The sequence below is a fragment of the Castor canadensis genome, chromosome 8 (assembly GCF_047511655.1).
Source record: "Castor canadensis chromosome 8, mCasCan1.hap1v2, whole genome shotgun sequence".
Taxonomy (NCBI): Eukaryota; Metazoa; Chordata; class Mammalia; order Rodentia; family Castoridae; genus Castor; species Castor canadensis.
The window spans coordinates 82,508,840-82,528,640 of NC_133393.1; the positions used below are offsets into that span (position 1 = coordinate 82,508,840).

The following is a 19,801-nucleotide window of genomic DNA, read 5'->3' on the forward strand; positions in this document are numbered from 1 at the left end:
GACATAGTACAAGGTAGTAATTCTGTTGTATAATACAAGGCATAGTGACAGTACTAAGAATACATTTCAAAATATAATGTAAAGAATTTTATAAAGAAAGAAAATAAACACAATTACCTTTTCCAAATTCCCCCCACTCCCCACTCCTTAATGAAAAGTCCTCAGTGTCACCTTAATTTTGACTATTTTTTGCTGAGAAATGAGTTTTTTTTTCGTTGTGTTAGATTACCAGAAATGAGAATATCAAACAGTTATTAGAGTCCCTCCACGATGGAAGCATAATTATCGTATTAGCATCATAAATCATTTGCTTCCCAGTGTTATATTAGGGCATGAGAGGAACAGCTGTTGCTTTGTTCTACCTAGATGATGTTTCAATAAAGCCATTTCTGTTTTTATTCACTTAAATTTAGTTTCTCCTCTGTGTTGACATTAAGCAGGGAAGCTGTTAGTTTCTATTACCAGAAGAATAACTAAAACTATAAATAGTTTCATATTTTCTCTCACAAATCCTTTGATGCTGCATAGATAGCTTTAATTTAATAGAACATCTGGGTAATACATCTTGTTCCTCCTTTATCTTTAGGCAAAATGCATCTTTTCTTGAATCTTTCAAGAAAAAGAAAAGAAAAATTCAAGTGTAGCAGCTCTGTCCATCTGCTGACCTTAGATACATTGTAGGTAAACTGGACATCTCATCACAGTGAAGTCATTCCATGCAATTTATAATTGTCATGCAAGAAACACATGCAAATATGTTTTGTTGGCTTGCTGGTTCTGACCTAAAACAGTGTATCGTAGGTACCTCATATACTTTCTTCACTATCTCTCTTAATATTATAAAAGGTTAGGTCTTATCTTCCAGATGTTTAGCCAAGCTGTACAACACCAGCTTGGCAGCACACTTGTCATAGCCTGGTGCCTATGCAAGCACATTTTAGCAAGTTTTAAAGGTGGTCTGCCAGCATATAATTATCTTGGGTGACTGTTGTTGTACTGGTGGAATAACCAGCTCATTATGTTACAACGCTCCAAGCGTAGCTGACTGTGAGGAAACTAGCCTCCTGGAGTTCTCAGAAGCAAGCAGTTAATTTTGCCTTTGGTTGCCGTTCTTGAAGTCTCACTTCTGCCCTGGTTCCCATGTGGGGGGGCCCTAATCTACTTTGGTTTTCAGAAGAGTTGGTCACTTGTCTGTGCTGTCATTTCTACTGGCCTTTCTTTTTATGTTATAGGGGTTACAAAACATGAGTTAATGGATGCAAAAAGGTATTTTCTTCCCCAGATTCGGTATGAACCTAAAACCCAATCCAGACACTGCAAGATTTCGTACTGAGTTACCGTTCCTAAGCATTTGGTAACTGAGTTGTCACAGTGGCTGGCTAATACTGTAAACAGTCAGTTAGAGAGCTTTTGTGAATCTCTCCTACACATACTGGGCTTTCTTCTTTCGGGCCACTGACAGGATGAACTTTTCTGGATTGATAGGAACCCAGCTTTCCCTTTCACAAAAGCTTTTAATGGATTTAAAAAAAATTAGTCTGCATCAAAAGTGTAGTGCTAAAATAGCACTATACTTACTACAAGTAAAAGCAGTTTCTTACAATTTTTTACTTATTCCATACTCAGACTCCTCAGTTTTGAAAAACAAACTCTTTACTGCTGGTGTCCAAGTTAGGACCAGTTGAGAATCACATACTGTTGGTAGTTGTATGTCTCTTTAAATCATTAATCATGTCTCTTTTCCAAGTCATTGCCTTATTGAAGACATTTAGACTCTTGGTAAATAAGAATATATATCTAAAAATTGTTTAAACATTAAGTGTTCTTTAAGCTTACCTAAGCATTTAATATTTCTTTATTTGGTTAGTAACATTTTCCTAGGTCTGGGGTATGGCTCAAGTGGTAGAGCATCTGCCTAGTAAGCATAGGCCTTAAGTTCAAAACCCCAGTAGCACCACCAAAGAATTCCTACATAGCCAAATTTATGTTATTACACATAATATTCCTTAATAATAATCTAACAATCAATTTTCAAAATTTTTCCTCTTTTTTTCTTTGTGGTGCTGGGGGCCAAACCCACAACCTTACACATTTAAGCAAGTGCTCTACCACTCACCTAATCCTAATCTTCTAATTCACTTTTTTCTTTTTTTAATGGTACTGGTATTAAGCCTCATACAATATATTTTTTTAAGTTCTTTACATTTGAGCCTCATACAGTAATTTTTTAAAGTTCCTTACATCTGGTTTCTTTAAGAGTGTCCAACCCAGAACCATACAGTGCATATGATTGTTTTCTTAGTATCCTTTAATTTGGAACCATCCCTGTTATTCATGCTAGAACCTTGTCGACAACATAGGGCTAGTGTCTTGCCAAATCACCCACCTTCTGGGTATGGTTCCCCACGCCTTTTAACACTGCACTTGTCCGCTACAGTAGTCACTAGTCACATGTGACTACTGAACTTTTGAATTATGGCTAGTCTGCATTGAGATGTGCTGTGGGTATAAAATACATACTGATTTTCTAAAACTTAGTCCAAGAAAAGTAAAACAGTTCATGAATAATTTTTTAATATTGATTACATATGTATTTGAATGGTAATTGGGACATTATGAGCTAAATAAATTACATAAAATTAATTTAAACTATTTTTAAGTTTTAAAAATATATCTGTTAGAAAATTTTGTGTGGCTTTCCATTAGATTTTTGCAGATCCTGTGTTTCAAACATATTATAGAATAGAAAACTGCTGTCCCTAAATAACCCCCCATCAGTATCCTGAGATATAGTAGAGAAAAGAACATTATAGGCTATAAGCGTTCCTTATAGCCTTTTCTAATGATTAGTTGCTGTGTGGAGACCAAGTAGTTTTTTATACTGGACCTAGGCTGGGGGAATTCTAGGGCCTAATTTCCTCCTTGCATGGCATTGTCTCAGGATGAAACAGTTGCTGAAGATAGTATGTCAGAGAGCTGAAAGTATTAAATAATACAAATCTGTAAGTGTGCCACAAATGCTAAATATAGTTGCTTCCATTGCTGTATATAGCCAATGAAAACTCCTGCTTTATTAATTTATTTATCCATTTATTTTAGTGTTGGAAAACTTCGAACAGATGATTATCCCCAATTTTGGATCACTGGAAAATCAGCAAGATTTCCAAACTCCAGAGTTTGTGAGTATTACTACTTTATCTTATATTTGTATTAGTTTACCAGAGATTGTTCACAAAGTAGAGGAATGTGTGCGTGTGTGTGTATTTAATGAATTCTGTTCTTCAGTGGTTCCAGGTCTGTCAGGAGATCCTGTGGCAGTGTCTGTGCTTGGAGTTCTGGTGTTCTCTGGGGAGCAGGATGCTGGACTCCAGCTTCTCAGCATTGTGCTCCATAGGTTCGATCTTCACACTGCTATTATAATTGCAAATGGGAGCTCTTCCTGAAGCAAAATAGCGATGTGTTTCCAAAATTCCTGCATCAATACAGTTGTTGTTAGTTTCTGCTCTTAGTTACTTTGGAAATAAGTCTTTACTGAGCACACAGAGTGTGTTAACCACTGTTGGTCCTTTGTAATGGACACAGCCTGAATCTCATTTCCTTCTAGAACTTCAGTAATACACCCTTGTAGGACTAGGAATATTCTGTTGGTTGTCTCTACTAAGATGGGACAAGAATGTTTCCATTCAATTAGACTCATTAAAGATTAGCCATGGTTTCTACCCTTAAGGAATTGTGAATCTTCTTAGATGTGACTGTGATTTTATTAATGCTTTATTTAAAGGAAGTTAGACACATGGGATGCTTTGAAAAAGGTCCTTACTAAATGCTTTTTATATTGGGACCGTTTGGAGACGGACGATGGGGAGAGGTACTGCTCAGACTCACATGCCTTATTTTTGCACTAGATGTGTAGGAAAAGCATGCCAGGATACACCTGGGTTTACTGAGTTTTGTCCTTGCTGAAAATGGCTTGTCTGCTGATTGCTTTAGCAATGCAAAAACCTTTTTTGGTTTGTTTTCAAAGTGTCAGATACGATCGCCAGTTCAGTAATTGGCAGAGCATGATTGTATTATTGATAAAGACAAAAAAAAAAGTACTGTTATGTGCTTTTGTTCTTCTCACTCACCCTATGGATTGCCCATTTACCCAAGAATAAGGAAACCAGACAGTGCTCTGGACTGAAAAAGATCGCATTTAAAACTATCTACAATGCCATTTTATTTCAGTGCAGGGCTCCTGTGGTGTACTCAGATTGCTACTGCGAAAATCACTTTGGCTATAATGGAAAGACATAGTGTTCAATGACTTCCCTATTATATTAAATGAGATTTTCAGTGAAGGAAAATTGTGAATGTTCACCAGGATTCCTCTGACAAAGTAACAGAGCAGTTTTGTGGTTTTTCTTACTTTTACAGCTAGATTCTAAAAGCAGAATTGACAGATGTTTCACACTGGAATATGATATTGGTACAAACTCAAGAAATTCCTCCTGTTTTTTTTTTTTTTTGTGATACTCAGGATTAAATTTATAGCCACACTATCAACCACCTGCCCCTGTTTTTTTTTTTTTAACTGTTTTTTTTTGATGCTTTTTAAGCAACATAACTAATCTGAAAAATACTCTGTGTGAAGTAAAAGCATTTTTCTGGAGCCTGTTCTGTTGTTCTGTCATTCTGGAGCTTGGCATGTCTCAGCAGTGTCTGCCACAGACAGTGCAGATACAGTGGTGGACTTCCTCCACCTTTAGCATTAGCTTCTTGACTTCCACATTTTCATTCTCAAAGTTTGAACAGGGATCACCCTATGTGATCAGTCTATGAGGACATCCTAACTGGAAGGAGAGTCTTAAACTGAATCCCCACTTTTCCATTTTTCACTGTCATGCCTTAATCATCAAAAGTCATTTTACTAGACTACAGTGGTGGGACTATTGATCAAGATTGCCCTGAATGTGTGGTTGGTAGCAGATGTCTATGTCCGTCTTTCTCTAATTGTGCGTTCATACCATGTTTAGTAACAAATGACTGATTTTCCTGTGCTTTAATAGATTTTCATACCTCTGATGTTCATTGCATGCCACTTCATTGTGTAGCACTTAAATAGCTGCTTGTATTTTCTCCTTGGCATCACTAGCCAATGTATTCTTGGTCTCACAGAAAACATATTACCCAATCTGCTGTCTCCATGGTAAACAAACAGGAGGTTTGGAGGTTTGGAGGAGGCCACTTGAGAACAGGCACTCCAGGGAATGAAGCATTGCATTTAAGAGTAGCCCTTTTGGTAGGAAGAAGGTTACAGCATCAGTGCAAATGGTTGCTCCAATCATATAGGCAGGCAGGTGGGTAAATGCCAGGACAAAATCAGGTAAGTTGATCTAAGCCCTATTTTTAAATAAGATGCATGACTGGCAGTATGAACCTGGGAGCTGAGAGAACCCAAAAGCAAAGCAAAATTGAAAGCAAAGAATACTGAGAAGAATCAAAGAAGCTGAAAACTCAGTATTATATTTTTCTCCATCTGGCATTTTGGAAGGCCCAGCTGCAGTTTGCTAAGTTGAAAGCAAGTCATAGACCATGTTTATTCAGGCCTTATCCTCAAATAGTTCAGATTTTAGAAAGATCAAGAGCCTCATTTTTTGTATAAGAGTGTATTTGTATAGTTTGGCTAAAAGGGAGAATAAAATGCTTATCATTACTAGTTTGTTTAATTCAGAATTTGTTTTTCTTTCACTTGAAACAAGGTCTGGGAGAACAGTGCAAGTTGAATAATCTGGGTCACTGGAATCAGAGTAAGCTGAAGTTTTTCTCCTTGCTCAGGGGTCTGAACTGTGACTCGTCAGGCAGAATCAGCACTGTTAAGTCTGCATGAACCTGGGGTGGATAAATTCTCTCATGAACACCCTGTGTGGCCTAAAGACAGCACCCCACCTTGTTCTTGGGCACCAGCCCCACTAACCTCTTCTCCACTTCACTTCAGAGTTTGTGGATTTTCTGCCACCTGCACACTTGTGTTGCTTCTCCCCTCACTCTCTTATGCAGACTACAGCAAGTGAGTTTAGCCAAACAATGCTAGAATGTTAAGAGGGCAAAAAGATGTGACATACACTCTTGTGTTCTTGCTACATCAGAGCTCATAAAGAGCTGGGAACGTGTTGAAACTAGAAACTATGACACAGACCTGCTCTGAGGTAAGGTGGATGTATGGGAAGGGGTCAAGGTGAAAGGGATGTGATTAAATACTGGCATCACAGAGAGTAACTTGGTAACCTTGCTATGGTGGGAAACCAGCTCATTTCTGGCTCAGTTTGTTTTTGTTTTGGGTTGGAGGCATGGCTCAAGTGGTAGAACACCTGCCTAATAAGTGCAAGGTGGAGAATTCAGGCCCAGTAGTACCAAAAATAAAAAATAATTATTAAAAAAGACAATAAGAATCTGTTTTGTAATCTGTTTCATTTATGTTTTATCATGGATATTTCCCCATGCTGTTTTCTTTTACTTGCTATCATTGTTACCATCTCTAACATTATCTATGCCTTCTTTCAATGAAATACAACTCATCATATTATAGTTTTCAAAACACTTACTTGGTCAGGTCAATGCCAGATGCCCTCACACCATATGAGTAGTGACCATCATTTGGGGACATGGATGAAAATAGACCTGGTGCATTAGATTCTAGGGAAGGTGATTGGTCAAAATTAAGCTGGGAACTAAATACCCAAGACCCAGATCATCTCGTAGAGTTCAGCCTTAGAAATAGAAACTGAAGAAATAGGCAGTATGGTTAAAATGGAGGGTGGGGGTTGGGCAGCCACATGGCAAAGGACAGAGAAATGTTCTGCAACATGGTTGCATGTAGGATATCTCAGGACAGCCCCCCACCCCTAAAGCTCCCGGTACCAGGTCTGGTTAAGAGAAAAGGGAATCTAATAGATTATTACAACAACAACAACAAAACAGAAAGAGGGTAGGAAGATTAAGGCCAAGGGAGTTCATTTAATTTTAGGATGGCAAAAATTTCTATTGTAAGGTGGGAACAGTCTATTAGGGAGAGAAAGCTTATTAATGCATGAATGAAATGGAAGGATTTTTGGAATGATGTTCTTGATATGTCAATAAGGAATCTGGTCCATGGGTAGAGGGACTGGCCATAGCTGTAGACTAGCCAGATTATTGGAGCACAGATGGAATTAGCTCAGAAAATTTGATCATGGAAGCTTGATGAAAAATTTTTGTTGATTACTGCTAATTTGCTGATGAAATAGGGAGCAAAGACTGAGGAAAGAGAAGAGAGCTTAAGAGAACTAGGAGGAGGGGATCAGGCAGTCATCTTAAAGAGTGGAAGCATCAGTATACTGGGGACATTAACACAATTGCCTGTCAGCATCAATGCCTACTTGAAGTTAGTGGTCATGATGGCTGGGTGCTTGTCCATCCAAGTCAAGCTTGGAGGAACAGGTGTGGAGTAGGCAAAGAAAGAGTTTGATGTAACCACTTGGGTTTTCTTTAAGTCATTTCAGCAAAGCATGACAAATATGAGAGAGTTAGTGGATGTTTGCAAGAAGGCAGAGTATATGGACATGAGGAAAATGAGGCCATAGGACCAGTGGCTATAGATCCTGGTAGGGTTTGATACTTTCAAAGTTAGAACATTGGAGAGTGAACTGGGGAAAAAGTAAAAGGTGATTGCTGAAGTCTTGGATGCTTCTAATTGAAAGATGATGTATAAGTCACCTTTCTATCACGATAACAGATACCTGAGATAATCAACCTGTTAGAAGAGAGAAAATGTTTGGCTCAGTCTTGGAGGTTCTAGCTCATAATCAGTGGGCTCTGTTGCTTTGGGCCTGTGATGAGGCAGCAAGAGTGCATGGCGGAGTAAGACCTTTATTTCATGGCCAGGAAGGAAAAAAAAAAAAACCAGTGAGGAGGGGGGCCATGGTTCTACAGCCCCCTTCAAGGACACACTTCCAGTGACTAAAGATCTAGGCCACACCTCCTAAGGACTCCACTACCTCTCAAGGGTGCCACCTTGTGAACTAAACCTTTCATACGTGGACCTTTGGGGGAAATTCAAGATCCAAAGGTAGTAGAGGAGTAGCAGTAACTAACAAAGATGAAGTCTAGGCTGTGAACATTAGCTGCACCCGACAAGGTGGAGCTAAAGACAGGGTTTCAGAAGGATAATGAATGTGGATATGGAACTCCCCAAGAATTATGGCAGGAGTAATATATTAGAGGAGTGACCATGAGCTAATACCTGAATCTCTAAGGAATGAAGAGTAGTGATTCAAGACTCAGTAGATGGCTGTAAAATCTGGAGATGGATAGGACAGAAGCCTTGAAGCAGATGTTGTGGTGAGTAGTTGCAAAGTTGCACAGGGATTCAGTTAGAGCATGATTTCTTAACCTGAGCACAACATTTCTGTGTGCTGGTGGTGAAGAGGAGGTAATATTCTGTGCACGGTAGAATTCCTGGTTTCTACCACTCAATGTCAATAGAACCCCCTGCCTTGCAGGAGGGATGACAACCAGAAGTCTGCAGACATTGCCAAATGTCCCCTGGGTACAAAGTTGCCACTGAGTCAGATAGCTACTGCAAAGGCTGTGAGGCCACTGGTGTCCTTAGATAGAGCTGTTCCTAGGGAGTGTTGGGGATGCCATTATAATCCAGATTATAGTGGGTTATGGAATGAACAGGAGAAGAGAAAATAGAAAATACTGACCCCCTTTTCAAGGATTTTGCCAGCAGGGGGCTGGAGAATGAAAAGGATATAACAGGAGGAGAGTATGAAAACCAGAGATGATTTCCTTTTATTAGATGGGGAAACTTGAACAAGTTTAAGAAGGATCCTCGTGAGCAGAGTGGTATAGTGTAGAGAAAAGTGAGGCATGGAGAACGGTTGTGGAAGGGTTTGCAGGGCACAGATCAGCATAGCATAGAATAGTAAGGGACAGGAGTGGAGGGCCAGTGTTCATGGCTTATGGATTTCCTAGAAGGATGTTTAGGGATTCACCATCTGATATGTATTTTTAGCCACTGAGAGTGAAGAGAACAGGGCAGGAGTTGGCACTATGGAGCAGTTATGGAGAGTGGGAAAGGAAAAGGAAAGTTCTAGGATTTGCAGGCAGCAGTGAGGACCTGTGTGGGGCTGATGATTCTGAAATGTCCTGCTGTGTAGCTTTCTCCAGCATCACTCAGACATGGAGAAGCAGGGAGCAGGCTTCAGCCAGTGCTGGGGCTTAGCTGAATGGGCAGGATGCAGAATGGAATATTGGCAGGATTGTCATTAGAAGGTGGAGCTGTAATGTAACCTTTGGAAAGGAGGGGAGGGAAGGAAGAAGAGGATAGGGTGAATGATTAGAAAAAGACTAGGGACTTCTGAGGTGTTTTGACAACAAAAGGAAATGAACTTACGGATTTTTAAATGAGTGAGTTTGGAAAGGGAACTTTTTGAGGGATTGTAGGGAGCCCAGGGGAACCATGGCAGTTAGAGAAAAGCAATGTTGATGAGAAGCCACACTACTGAAGAACCAAAGTGCACTGGTCATGCCGTGTCTGAAGGTGTGAATTGTATGTCCTTCTGTGTTGGTGGGTGCATGAAAAAGCAGGAAAACCCAGGGACTGGATTCTCAGTGACCAGGAGCAGCAGCAGGGAGGGAGGATATGATAGGCTCTGGGAACATGCAGGTACATTCTACTTGCATGGACTTAAAAGGAATTTTTTCCCAAGGGCATTGGGGATTACTGGTCTGGAAGTGGCACGTGAAAAAAGGTTAATTTTACCTCCTTTCATTTGGGTTATAATACATATATACTTGGTAATGCTACAATGAAACACCCTATATATAACTATCCTAAACAAACAAAAATGTCATTTATTTTCAAAAATGGAAAACAGTAAGGCAGAATAGGTTCTGTCTGGGGGATTGGTATCAGTGTGTGGGGGGGGGGATTAAGGAAAGGGTGTAGGAGGGAGAATGTGGTGGAAATATTATGTTCTCATGTGTGAAAATGGAGAAATGAGACCTGTTGAAACTATTCTAGGAGTAAGAGGAAGGGGGACAAAGGAGAATGATGGACGGAATGAATTTATGATATAGTGTAAGAATTTTTGTTAATGTCACAAGGTATTCCCAGTACAACAATATAAAAATAATAATAATAGTAATAATAATAATAATAAACTTACCTCCTTTCCCAGCAGTGCAAAGTGTATAAGAGAACAATCAACCAGTGGCCCGCAGGTCTACAGATTTTTGTTTGCAGGAATTGTTTCAAAGTGATTGGTCAGGTTTTGTTTCACAAGGGCTTCAAGAGTCTATTTTTGATCTTTGTTTATTCCTTTTTTCTTTCTTCTAGTTACTTCAGAGTCAACCAAATTAGTGCTGGGGCTATTGAAAAATATTTCCATTTATTTTATGGTCAGTCCAAGATCTTTCCGACTCATTCCAGAAACTCAAAGTCCCTTCATTGCCTCAAATTTTCCCACGATCTTCAAGATCAGAAAGTATGAGAAGAAAGAAGGACCTTGCACTCATGCTTCTCCACTTGGATTTTCCCACTTGCCTTCTGAAAACAGACAAATATGATAGCTTCGCCTTGGCTCTTTGGCAGTAAGTTTGCCAAACTAAAAGAGAAAAGAAACTCACTCTTAAACCTCCCTCTCCCCCAAAGAAAACAAAGGAATATTAATTTGGCAGAAGCATTCTCAACGCAGGAAATGAGATCAAATAATTTGGCCCATGGCCTGTGGCATTTCAACACTGAAAGCTTTTTGTGCACTCAAGAATAAAAGGTGTTGGAATATGTACTTTATCTGAATATGGAGGCATACTTATTGGCTGTGTGTGGCTGATTCAGAAATTAAATTTGTGAATTTGTTAGGATTGAAGAGAATAGCAAAAATTGTAGTATTTCTCAATTGACGTGCAAAGCTGTCATTCAGAAATTTCTTTCTTAGTCACTTCTTTGGAATGCGGAATGTCTTTTCCCAGAGAAACAGTCAGTCATAAATGATGATTAAGCTGTAGCCGCAGCCAGGTCAGACATTCTCTAGCCAATTTAACTCGAACTACTAACAAATTACCATTCTGTTCTAATAATCCTCTCAAACATTCCAATCTTTTATTTTTTTCCCACTATTAAATTTAAAATGTTGAAGTAAAACCAAAGCCCAGAATGAGTTGAGCTCATGGGGAAGCGATTTACGTGAGATTTATTGACTGATTGATTTTGAGTTATGTTAGATTTGAGGAAGCTGGATAGGCCCGCAATTTAAGGAAGACAGTTAAATTGCATGAGAGGACAGAGAAGTATCTACATTACTTTTGTCTTTTCTGCTAATGAAGATGGACTTTGATGAAATGGTTGAGGCCTTGGTGAGGGGCAACAGGAGTACATGCTGCTTAGCAATGTTATAGAAAAAAGGTGTAGTAGTACATGCGTGTAATTCCAGCATTTGGAGCGTGAGGCAGGAAGATCATGAGTTCAAGGCCAGCCTGGGGTATATAGACCCTGTGTTAAAAAAATCAACAACCAAACCAAAAAGAAAGTTTTAGAAAAGAATATGATCGTTCTAAAGGGCTTTAAATTTTCTGGCTAGGCAAATTACACATCAACTAAGGTATTTAAAAAGCTTGCAGATTTGTTTGTGGAACTACAGCTGGTAATCTTGAGACAACATGGGGACTGGGACAGGTGCCACAAGATCAGAATGACAAATGAGACAGTTTTCAAAAAAGGGATTGGGTTAGGGTAAATGTTGGGCATGGACTACATTCCAGTGAATGGAGACATTGAGTCTGGAACATGAATCTCCAAGAATGTTACAGAATGGGATTTTTAAGCAAATGGTGTGTGAATATTAGAAAGAGGTTACCAGGAACCAACATGAGGTATATAAAAAGAAGTTATCCCAACTCAAGCACATTGCTTTTTTTTTTTTTTTTTTAAATGGGGGATAATGGACAGGCAGAACAGGAAAATGACAAAGGCATCTTTATGTGTTTTGATTTTAGCAAGATGTGTAAAAAAATAAAAAACCTGCCTTTAAATACAAAATGAAGAAGTGTGGTCCTGGAGAGTATGCCTATCTGGGAAATTGATCTTAGGAAGACTGGGGAATAATGGATGGAAATCAATTTCTAGAGGAGCAAAAATCAATATGAACTAAAGTAAACTCCTGCCCTCTAATTCATAAATACCAGCTGCTTAAGTAAGGAGCCCAGGAGTGGAGGCTAATGACTGATAGTTGAAATGGCTAGGTATTTGGCTAATTAAGCTTGGTATGAATTAAGCATGTAGTAGCAATGTCAAAAATTTAATGCAAATCCAGGTTCCATCTGTACCTGTGTCTCCCAGACAAAGAGAGTCCCAGGACTCCCCTGCTCAGCATTGTGAAGCCACTTCCCATTCTGGGTGCTCCCAGAATCAGTATGGTGGAGGATCCTGACACTTCTGCAGGGACATGGCAACAAGATCTAAATATTAGACAGTGAAATTGGTAGATGAAGTTCCAGAATATAGTATTAAGTACCATGAATAGAAGATAAATATAGCACACAGATTGCGTTTCAGTGGGAAGACATTCTCATAATTAAAATGCCTAACACCTTGCAGGAGTTCAGATATAGCTAGACTGAATAGATAACAATCTAGGCAGGAAGTAATGAACATTCCAACGAGGACATGTCAGTGGGGATGGAAAGACAGGGCATGTATGTTTTATGTGGAACAGGACTTGATAATTGATGGAAAGTGGGAAATGTAGAAAGGGAGGATGTTTCTGTGAATATACCACCCTTGTTAGTTATATGAGGCTCGTTGTTTCATATGAACTGCTTCTATTTTATAGTTTTTCCTCATTCAACCTATTAGCAGCAACAGCCAAATTATGTAATTGCTTAAAATCCTTTTTGCTATATAACTGCACGCTTTAGCTAGTTTTGTCCCTTATTTTCAGAAATTCTTGACTGTAAAATATCTTGTGAATTCCTCCCTCACAAAGTATCACATTTGAAATTCAGTGAGCTATCTGTTATCTGGAGATGTCAGAATTAATTTGACAAAAACATGGGTGAGGAAAGCAGGGAGCCCTGGGCATTCTGCACAAAGTTGTGATATCTGTATTTACCATGGAACTCATCTGATTATAAGTCATCTGGAAGCATATCACACTAATGGCCAGGAAACCCACAGAAGCAGAAGAATTGCATTAAAGTTGAGGTTCTGCTGGCAAATAACCTGACTGTGCCTTGACCTAAAAAAACAGCATGAATGTGAAAAACCATAATGAAAATTTAAAGAGAAAACACAGGACCTGGTGGATATGTCCACACAGGGTTCCTTTAAAATGAAGAGGAGCCCAATGGGCTTTCTTTCCTCCCATATTTTGAATTTGTAATTAATTTGGAAGGCTAAAAGGCTTTGGAGAGATGACTTGAAATCCTTTAATTTCTGAAGTCCCCTAACGACCTATAGTTTTTATTTCAGAAGGTGATAATAAAAAGTACATTGTTACTCTAAGCCTTGTATTCCCTAAGCCTTTCTCTGGTAAGAAACTATAAATATGCTTTTATCCAGAAAACCCAAATGGTTCCTTCAAAAAGAAAGATGCATTTACAGCTCTTTTTCCCAAGTCGCCTTTCAAAATGTAAATTAATGTGACCTGACACACTGTAATAACTACCAGAGAGCATCTTCATTAATTATAAGGGGCAAACCAATAATATAGATCTTTTTAATATGTATTAGAATATTTCAAGCCAGGACCACACTTGTTGCTAAAGTAAAATTTGATTGCTTAGTCCAAATCCCCCACAAAAAAACAGAGCATGAAAATTTTGACAGATCATTCAGCAGTGCTAATGGTAGCACCACCATTTCATGGCTTTCATCTGCCATGTTTTAAAAGTAAATATACTGTCTTGTGAAATATGAAGTTCGAAAAGAAGTGAATGTGGTAGGTACTTCTGAGACTTTTAAAAGTGTTTTTTTACTTCCTAGTTTTAACTTTTTTTTTTTCTGTATAGAGAAGTTGTTCTAAAAGTCTCCCTAGGAAGCTGAGCATAAGATGGAACTGAGGAATTAGAAGACTCTTGTTCCCATGGGGCTCTGCTCTCAGGTTCCTGTAGGCAAGTTGCTTTTCCTTTTAGGACTTCTGTTTCCTCATATACAAAAAGCAGAAAATCAGCAGTAGATTTCCTCACTGGCTTGTTGTTCAGTGACCGCACGCTGATTGAGAAACGTTTTAGCTCTTAAAAGCTTACTTATGAAATAATAATACAGTGGAGATCTTAGCTAACATTTACGGATGCATGTGGTTGGCTAAGCGCATTGCAGGCAGAGTTACTTAGCTGGCACAGCCCTACACTGCTCAGCCCAGCACACCCCATCTCAGTCCCTTCCATGTGAACTCAAGACTGTTGGTATCAGAAACTGGTTCTGTTCTTAGAAGAGCAGGCAAAAGGCTTTGTATGTTGTACCTCTGAAAAAGTACTTAGGTTCCTACCAAATTACTGAGAATTAATCAAAGACAAGAGCTATTTAAATTATGCAGTATTTCAAATAAACCAATATCGGCTTTACCCAGTTTTGTAGTAAAATTTTCATTCATTCAGTCATACTTATTAATCACTGTGCTTAGTAGAGGAGTGGAAAACTGTGCATCTCAGAGCCAAGATAGGGCATCCTGTTCACCTCTGTCTCCTGCATTGTCTTATTGTCTGGCCAGTGCTGGCTGAACAGTTGATGCTAGTTGATTGTTTGTTTGGTTGGTTGGAAGACTATAAGGCAGGATATAGTGTTTGAGTTCTAGTGGCACTTACAGAGTGCTAGAGGAGTTCAGTTAGGACCATAATTCTCAACTCTAGCCCATGCATCAGTTACCTAGAGAGTATTTTTAAAATGTGAAGTTGGAAATGAGTGAGATGTGCCCAGTTTGCATTGGGCGTGCAGCTACTCTGGGGGTGGGGTGGGAGGAGATGAAGTTGGAATGATGATGTTGACGGTAGATACTGGACTAAAGAGTTTGAACTGGTGCTGAAGAGAGACAAACAGTGATGTAGCAGTGACATGTCACAGAATTTTCCCCAATGGAAACTATCTTGTCTCTGTGCTGTCCAGATGGACAGCAACTGACCATGCTGGGTAGGGGGGCTGTGCAGACATTTGAGATGTAACTAGTGGGGCTGAGCGACTGAATTTTAAACTTTGTTTAATTTTAATTTATGTACACTGAACAGGCATAAGTGGCCCGTGGTTACTCTGTTGTATATTGCAGCTATAGAGAGATCAGTCTGGTGGGACACAGAATGAATTGGAAAACAGAAAGCAAGTGGTCTGGTTAGTACACTGCGGTAGAAGTCCCAGTGTCAGGCAGGTATAAGCAGGACAAGTGGAAAGGAGAGATGATGGGAGGTGAGGGAGAAAGAAGTGAATCCAAACTAATCGTGATGGCTGTCCATTTCTCCGGCCACTTCTCTGCCTTTGTGCTTCCCTCTTCTTCCATGCAAGCCCTTCCTAACTGTTAGATTTCCTTGTAGCTCAGCCCTGCTTGTCTTTTCTTGCTTGCTTTTCTCATACTCACTTTCTCAGCTTCAGTCACAAGCTCCATGTTAACAATTCCTAGGTTTATACTTATAGTCTTAGATCTTTCCTTTTAGCTCCAGACTCAGAAAACTATCTTCCCCTTCTAATCTCATTCCTCTTCCAGTCCTTGCATTCTGATAAATGTATTCATCATCCTCTCAGCTGCTCAAATCAGAAGTTTGAGATTCCTTGACACTCTGATTCTGTCACCCTCATTCAGTGACTCTCCAAGACCTGCTGATTGTGCTTATCAGTTACAACTTCCAACTGCCTTCTCTCATCACCAATGCCCACCCCCAGCATTTGCTCCCTCTTCCCTGGACTCATAGTGTTCCAGTCATTACTGTGCCACGCACTGGTATCTACTATTCTCTAAAAAGTCCTTTAAAAGCAGAAACCAGGCCACTTTATTCTTTCTGTGATGTATAATGGCTTACCCTTCTCTCCCTTTACTTTGTCTGCCATGTTATAAATTGTCACAAGATAAATGATTAATTAATTTTAGTTGATTTATTTAATAATAGTTATACATTTCGTATTTCTATAACTCTGTTGGGGAATATCAATGAAAAGATGGCACAGCACAGTCTGTGTCCCTTGGGGCCTATATTCTAATAAGAGAGATAGACATTAATCAAATAATTACACAAATTTAACAATTAAAATGGATCGGGAAGGTGTGGTATTTATACACAATGGAATTTTATGCAGCCATGAAGAAGAACGAAATGTTATCATTCACGGGTGGATGGATGGAGTTGGAGAACATCATTCTGAGTGGGGTTGGCCTGGCCCAAAAGACCAAAAATCATATATTCTCCCTCATATACGGACATTAGATCAAGGGCAAACTCAACAAGGGGATTGAACTTTGATCACAAGATAAAAGCCAGTGCACACAAGGGAGATATGAGGATAGGTAAGACACCTAAAAAATTAGCTAGCATTTGTTGTCCTCAATGCAGAGAAACTAAAGCAGATACCTTAAAAGCAACTGAGGCCAATAAGAAAAGGGGACCAGGAACTAGAGAAAAGGTTAGATCAAAAACAATTAATCTAGAATGTAACACACATGCACAGGAAATTTATATGAGTTAACTTCCTGTATAGCTATCCTTATCTCAACTAGCAAAAACCCTTGTTCCTTCCTATTATTGCTTATACTCTCTCTTCAACAAAATTAGAAATAAGGGCAAAATAGTTTCTGCCAGGTATTGGGGGGGTGGGGGGGAGAGGGAGGGGGCGGAGTGGGTGATAGGGAGGGAGTGGGGGCAGGGGGAGAAATGACCCAAGCCTTGTATGCACATATGAATAATAAAAAAAAATTAAAAAAATAAAAACAAACAAAAAAAATTGTGAGAGGTGACATGTAAGGGGAGTATAAGGTACTCTGAGAGTATTTAAGGGAGAAACCTAAGCCAGGGAGGTCAGGGAAGAATTCCCAAAAAGGAGTTAACCAGAGAAAGAAAAGAAAGGAGCTTCAGGAAGAAGGAACTACAAATGCAAAGACAGAGGATAATAAAACCCTCAGTGGAACCAGGTATGGGGACATATGCTTGTAATCATAGCTACTTAGAAGGCCAAGGCAGGAGGCTTGTCAGTTCAAGGCCAGCCTGGGCAGTCTAGGGAAATCCTGCCACAAAACGCACAAACAAACAGAAAATCGTAGCAGAATATAGAAACTGACAACTGCATTGGGATAGATTGCTGGAGTTTTGATGTTTTAAGCCATTTATCTGGAGCAGCTTTTTAAATCTTAATGTATTTTTTTTCTTTTTCTTTTTCTTTTATTTGTGGTCCTGAGGTTTGAACTCAGAGCTTCCCACTTGCTAACCACTCAAGCCACACTCCAGCCCTAATACTGTCTTTTGCAGACTAATTATAAAACATGAATGAAATAATTATATTAAATACTTTGACTTGAATATATTACCACAAGTCAGTATTTCCTAGGAATTACAGCTTAAAAACAAAAATTAGTTTTTCCCTTCATTATTGTACTCCAATTAACATGATAGTATATGAATGTAAAAAAATATGACTCTATGTTACATATGTAGTGTATCATACATTCTTATAATGTAATGCAAAATTCAGAGCCAAAATGAATGGCATAAAATTGCAGTTCTAATCTTTTTGGATCCTTAATCTCTACATTCTTAATAAAGTATTGACAACAAAGAGCCTATCGTATGTGGGTTTATGTTAGAACTTAAAGCTAAGAAAATTTTAAAGTAAATTTTTATTAGGATATATTCATTATACAGGGGATATTCGAAGTGCATATTCCAATCAGACTTATATTGTACATTATTTACATTTCTCCCATTGTCTTTCCCCCTTAGGCCCCTCTCCAAACTACCCAAAGCAATTGCAAAATGTTTTTTAGTTCTGTTTCACATAGTTATATGAAGTCCATCAACCATATACCATTACCTTAATTTCCTTTCACCCTCCCCCGTTCCACCACACACATTATGCCTATTTTACAGTCCTGGTTTTCGTTATTAATATTTAAGTTGATATTCAAAGGTGTGTCTCAATGTATGCCCACTGTGGGTGTGCTTTACTTTGGGCTGTTTAATCCCTTCAGTTGCTCTTCCTTACCCGTTTACTTCCCGCCCCCCATTTTTCAACAGCTTTCAATACATATCCTTATATCCTCTACCTTCACATCTTATGTTATGTGATATTACTGATGCGTTATCATTCTCTTTTACTTTCCCTCTTTCCCAGAGTTCCATAGAGTAGCTCCACTGTTAAAAACATGTTCTACATGCTTGTGTATGATCATACTTGGTTTTGTGTATATGTTTATCTTTGGCTCTGTCTTCCACATATGAGAGAAAACATACGGCTTTCGTGTTTCTGATTCTGGCTTACTTCACTTAACATGATGTCCTCCAGTTGCATCCATTTACCTTCAAACCACATGTCATTACTCCTTGTGACTGAGTAATACTCCATTGTGTATATATACTACAGTTTCTTGATCCATTCATCAGTTGTAGGGCATCTGAGTTGTTTCCAGAGCTTTTTGCTATTGTGAGTAGTGCTGTGATGAATGTCAGTGTACAGGTATCTCTAGTGTATCCTGTTTTACATTCTTTTGGGTAGATCCCCAGGAGTGGTATCACTGGTTCATATGGCAGTTCTAGCTCTAGCTTTTTGAGGAATCTTCATACCGCTTTCCACAGTGGTTCTACTAATTTACACTCCCACCAGCAGTGTGTAAGGGTTCCTGTTTCGCCACATCCTCACCAGCACTTGTTATTACCCATGATTATAGCCATTCTAACTGGGGTGAAATGAAATCTAAGTGTTGTTTTGATTTGCATCTCTTTTATAACCAGGGAAGCTGAACACTTCTTCATGTTTTTACTGGCCATTTGTTCCTCTCCCTTTGAGAATTCTCTGTTTAATTCATGTACCCATTTCTTCATTGGGGTGTTGATTCTTTGGGGGCTGAGCTTTTTGAGTTCCCTGTAGATTGTGGTTATTAATCCCTTATCAGATGGGTAGCTGGCAAAGATTTTCTCCCATTCTGTGGGCTGTCTCTTGAGTCTGGTGACTGTTTCCTTTGCTGTGCAGAAGCTCTTTAGTGTGATGCAGTCCCATTTGTTCATTCTTTCTCTTAGACGCTGAGCCTTTTGAGTCCTGTTTAGGAAGTAGTTCCCTATGCCTATCTGTTCCAGTGTATTTTCTACTGCTTTTTGGAGTTGTTTCAAAGTTTCAGGCCTTATATTAAGGTCATTGATCCACTTGGAGTTGATTTTCATACAGGGTGAAAGGTAGGGATCTAGTTTCAGTCTTCTACATGTGGATATCCAGTTTTCCAAGCAGCATTTATTGAAGAATCATGTGTTTTGGGCTCCTTTGTCAAAGACGGGTTTATGTCTAGATCTTCTACTCTGATCTATTGGCCTTCTTGTCTGTTTTTGTGCCAATACCATGCTATTTTTGTTGTTATGGCTCTGCAGTATAGTTTGAAATCAGGTATTGTGATGCCTCCAGCATTGGACTCTTTGCTCAGAATTGCTTTGGCTGTTTGAGGTATTTTGTGTTTTCATATGTATTTCATGGTTATTTTTTCTATTTCTATGCAGAATGTTCTTGGAATTTTGATAGGGATTGAATTGAACATGTAGATTGTTTTTTGGTAGTATGGCCATTTTCACAATGTTGATTCTACCAACCCACGAACATGGA

The 19,801-nt window shown here is 39.0% G+C and overlaps 1 protein-coding gene across 2 annotated transcripts in view; it reads left to right on the plus strand.

Moving 5' to 3' along the window:
• The window catches only part of Ano6 (anoctamin 6), a 177,426-nt gene that overhangs the window by 65,145 nt on the left and 92,480 nt on the right, over positions 1–19,801 (plus strand). For both annotated transcript variants that reach the window (XM_074083210.1, XM_074083211.1), the window contains one exon: positions 3,100–3,179. In XM_074083210.1, coding sequence (XP_073939311.1) covers positions 3,100–3,179 — 80 coding nt within the window. The remainder of the gene's footprint in view (positions 1–3,099; positions 3,180–19,801) is intronic.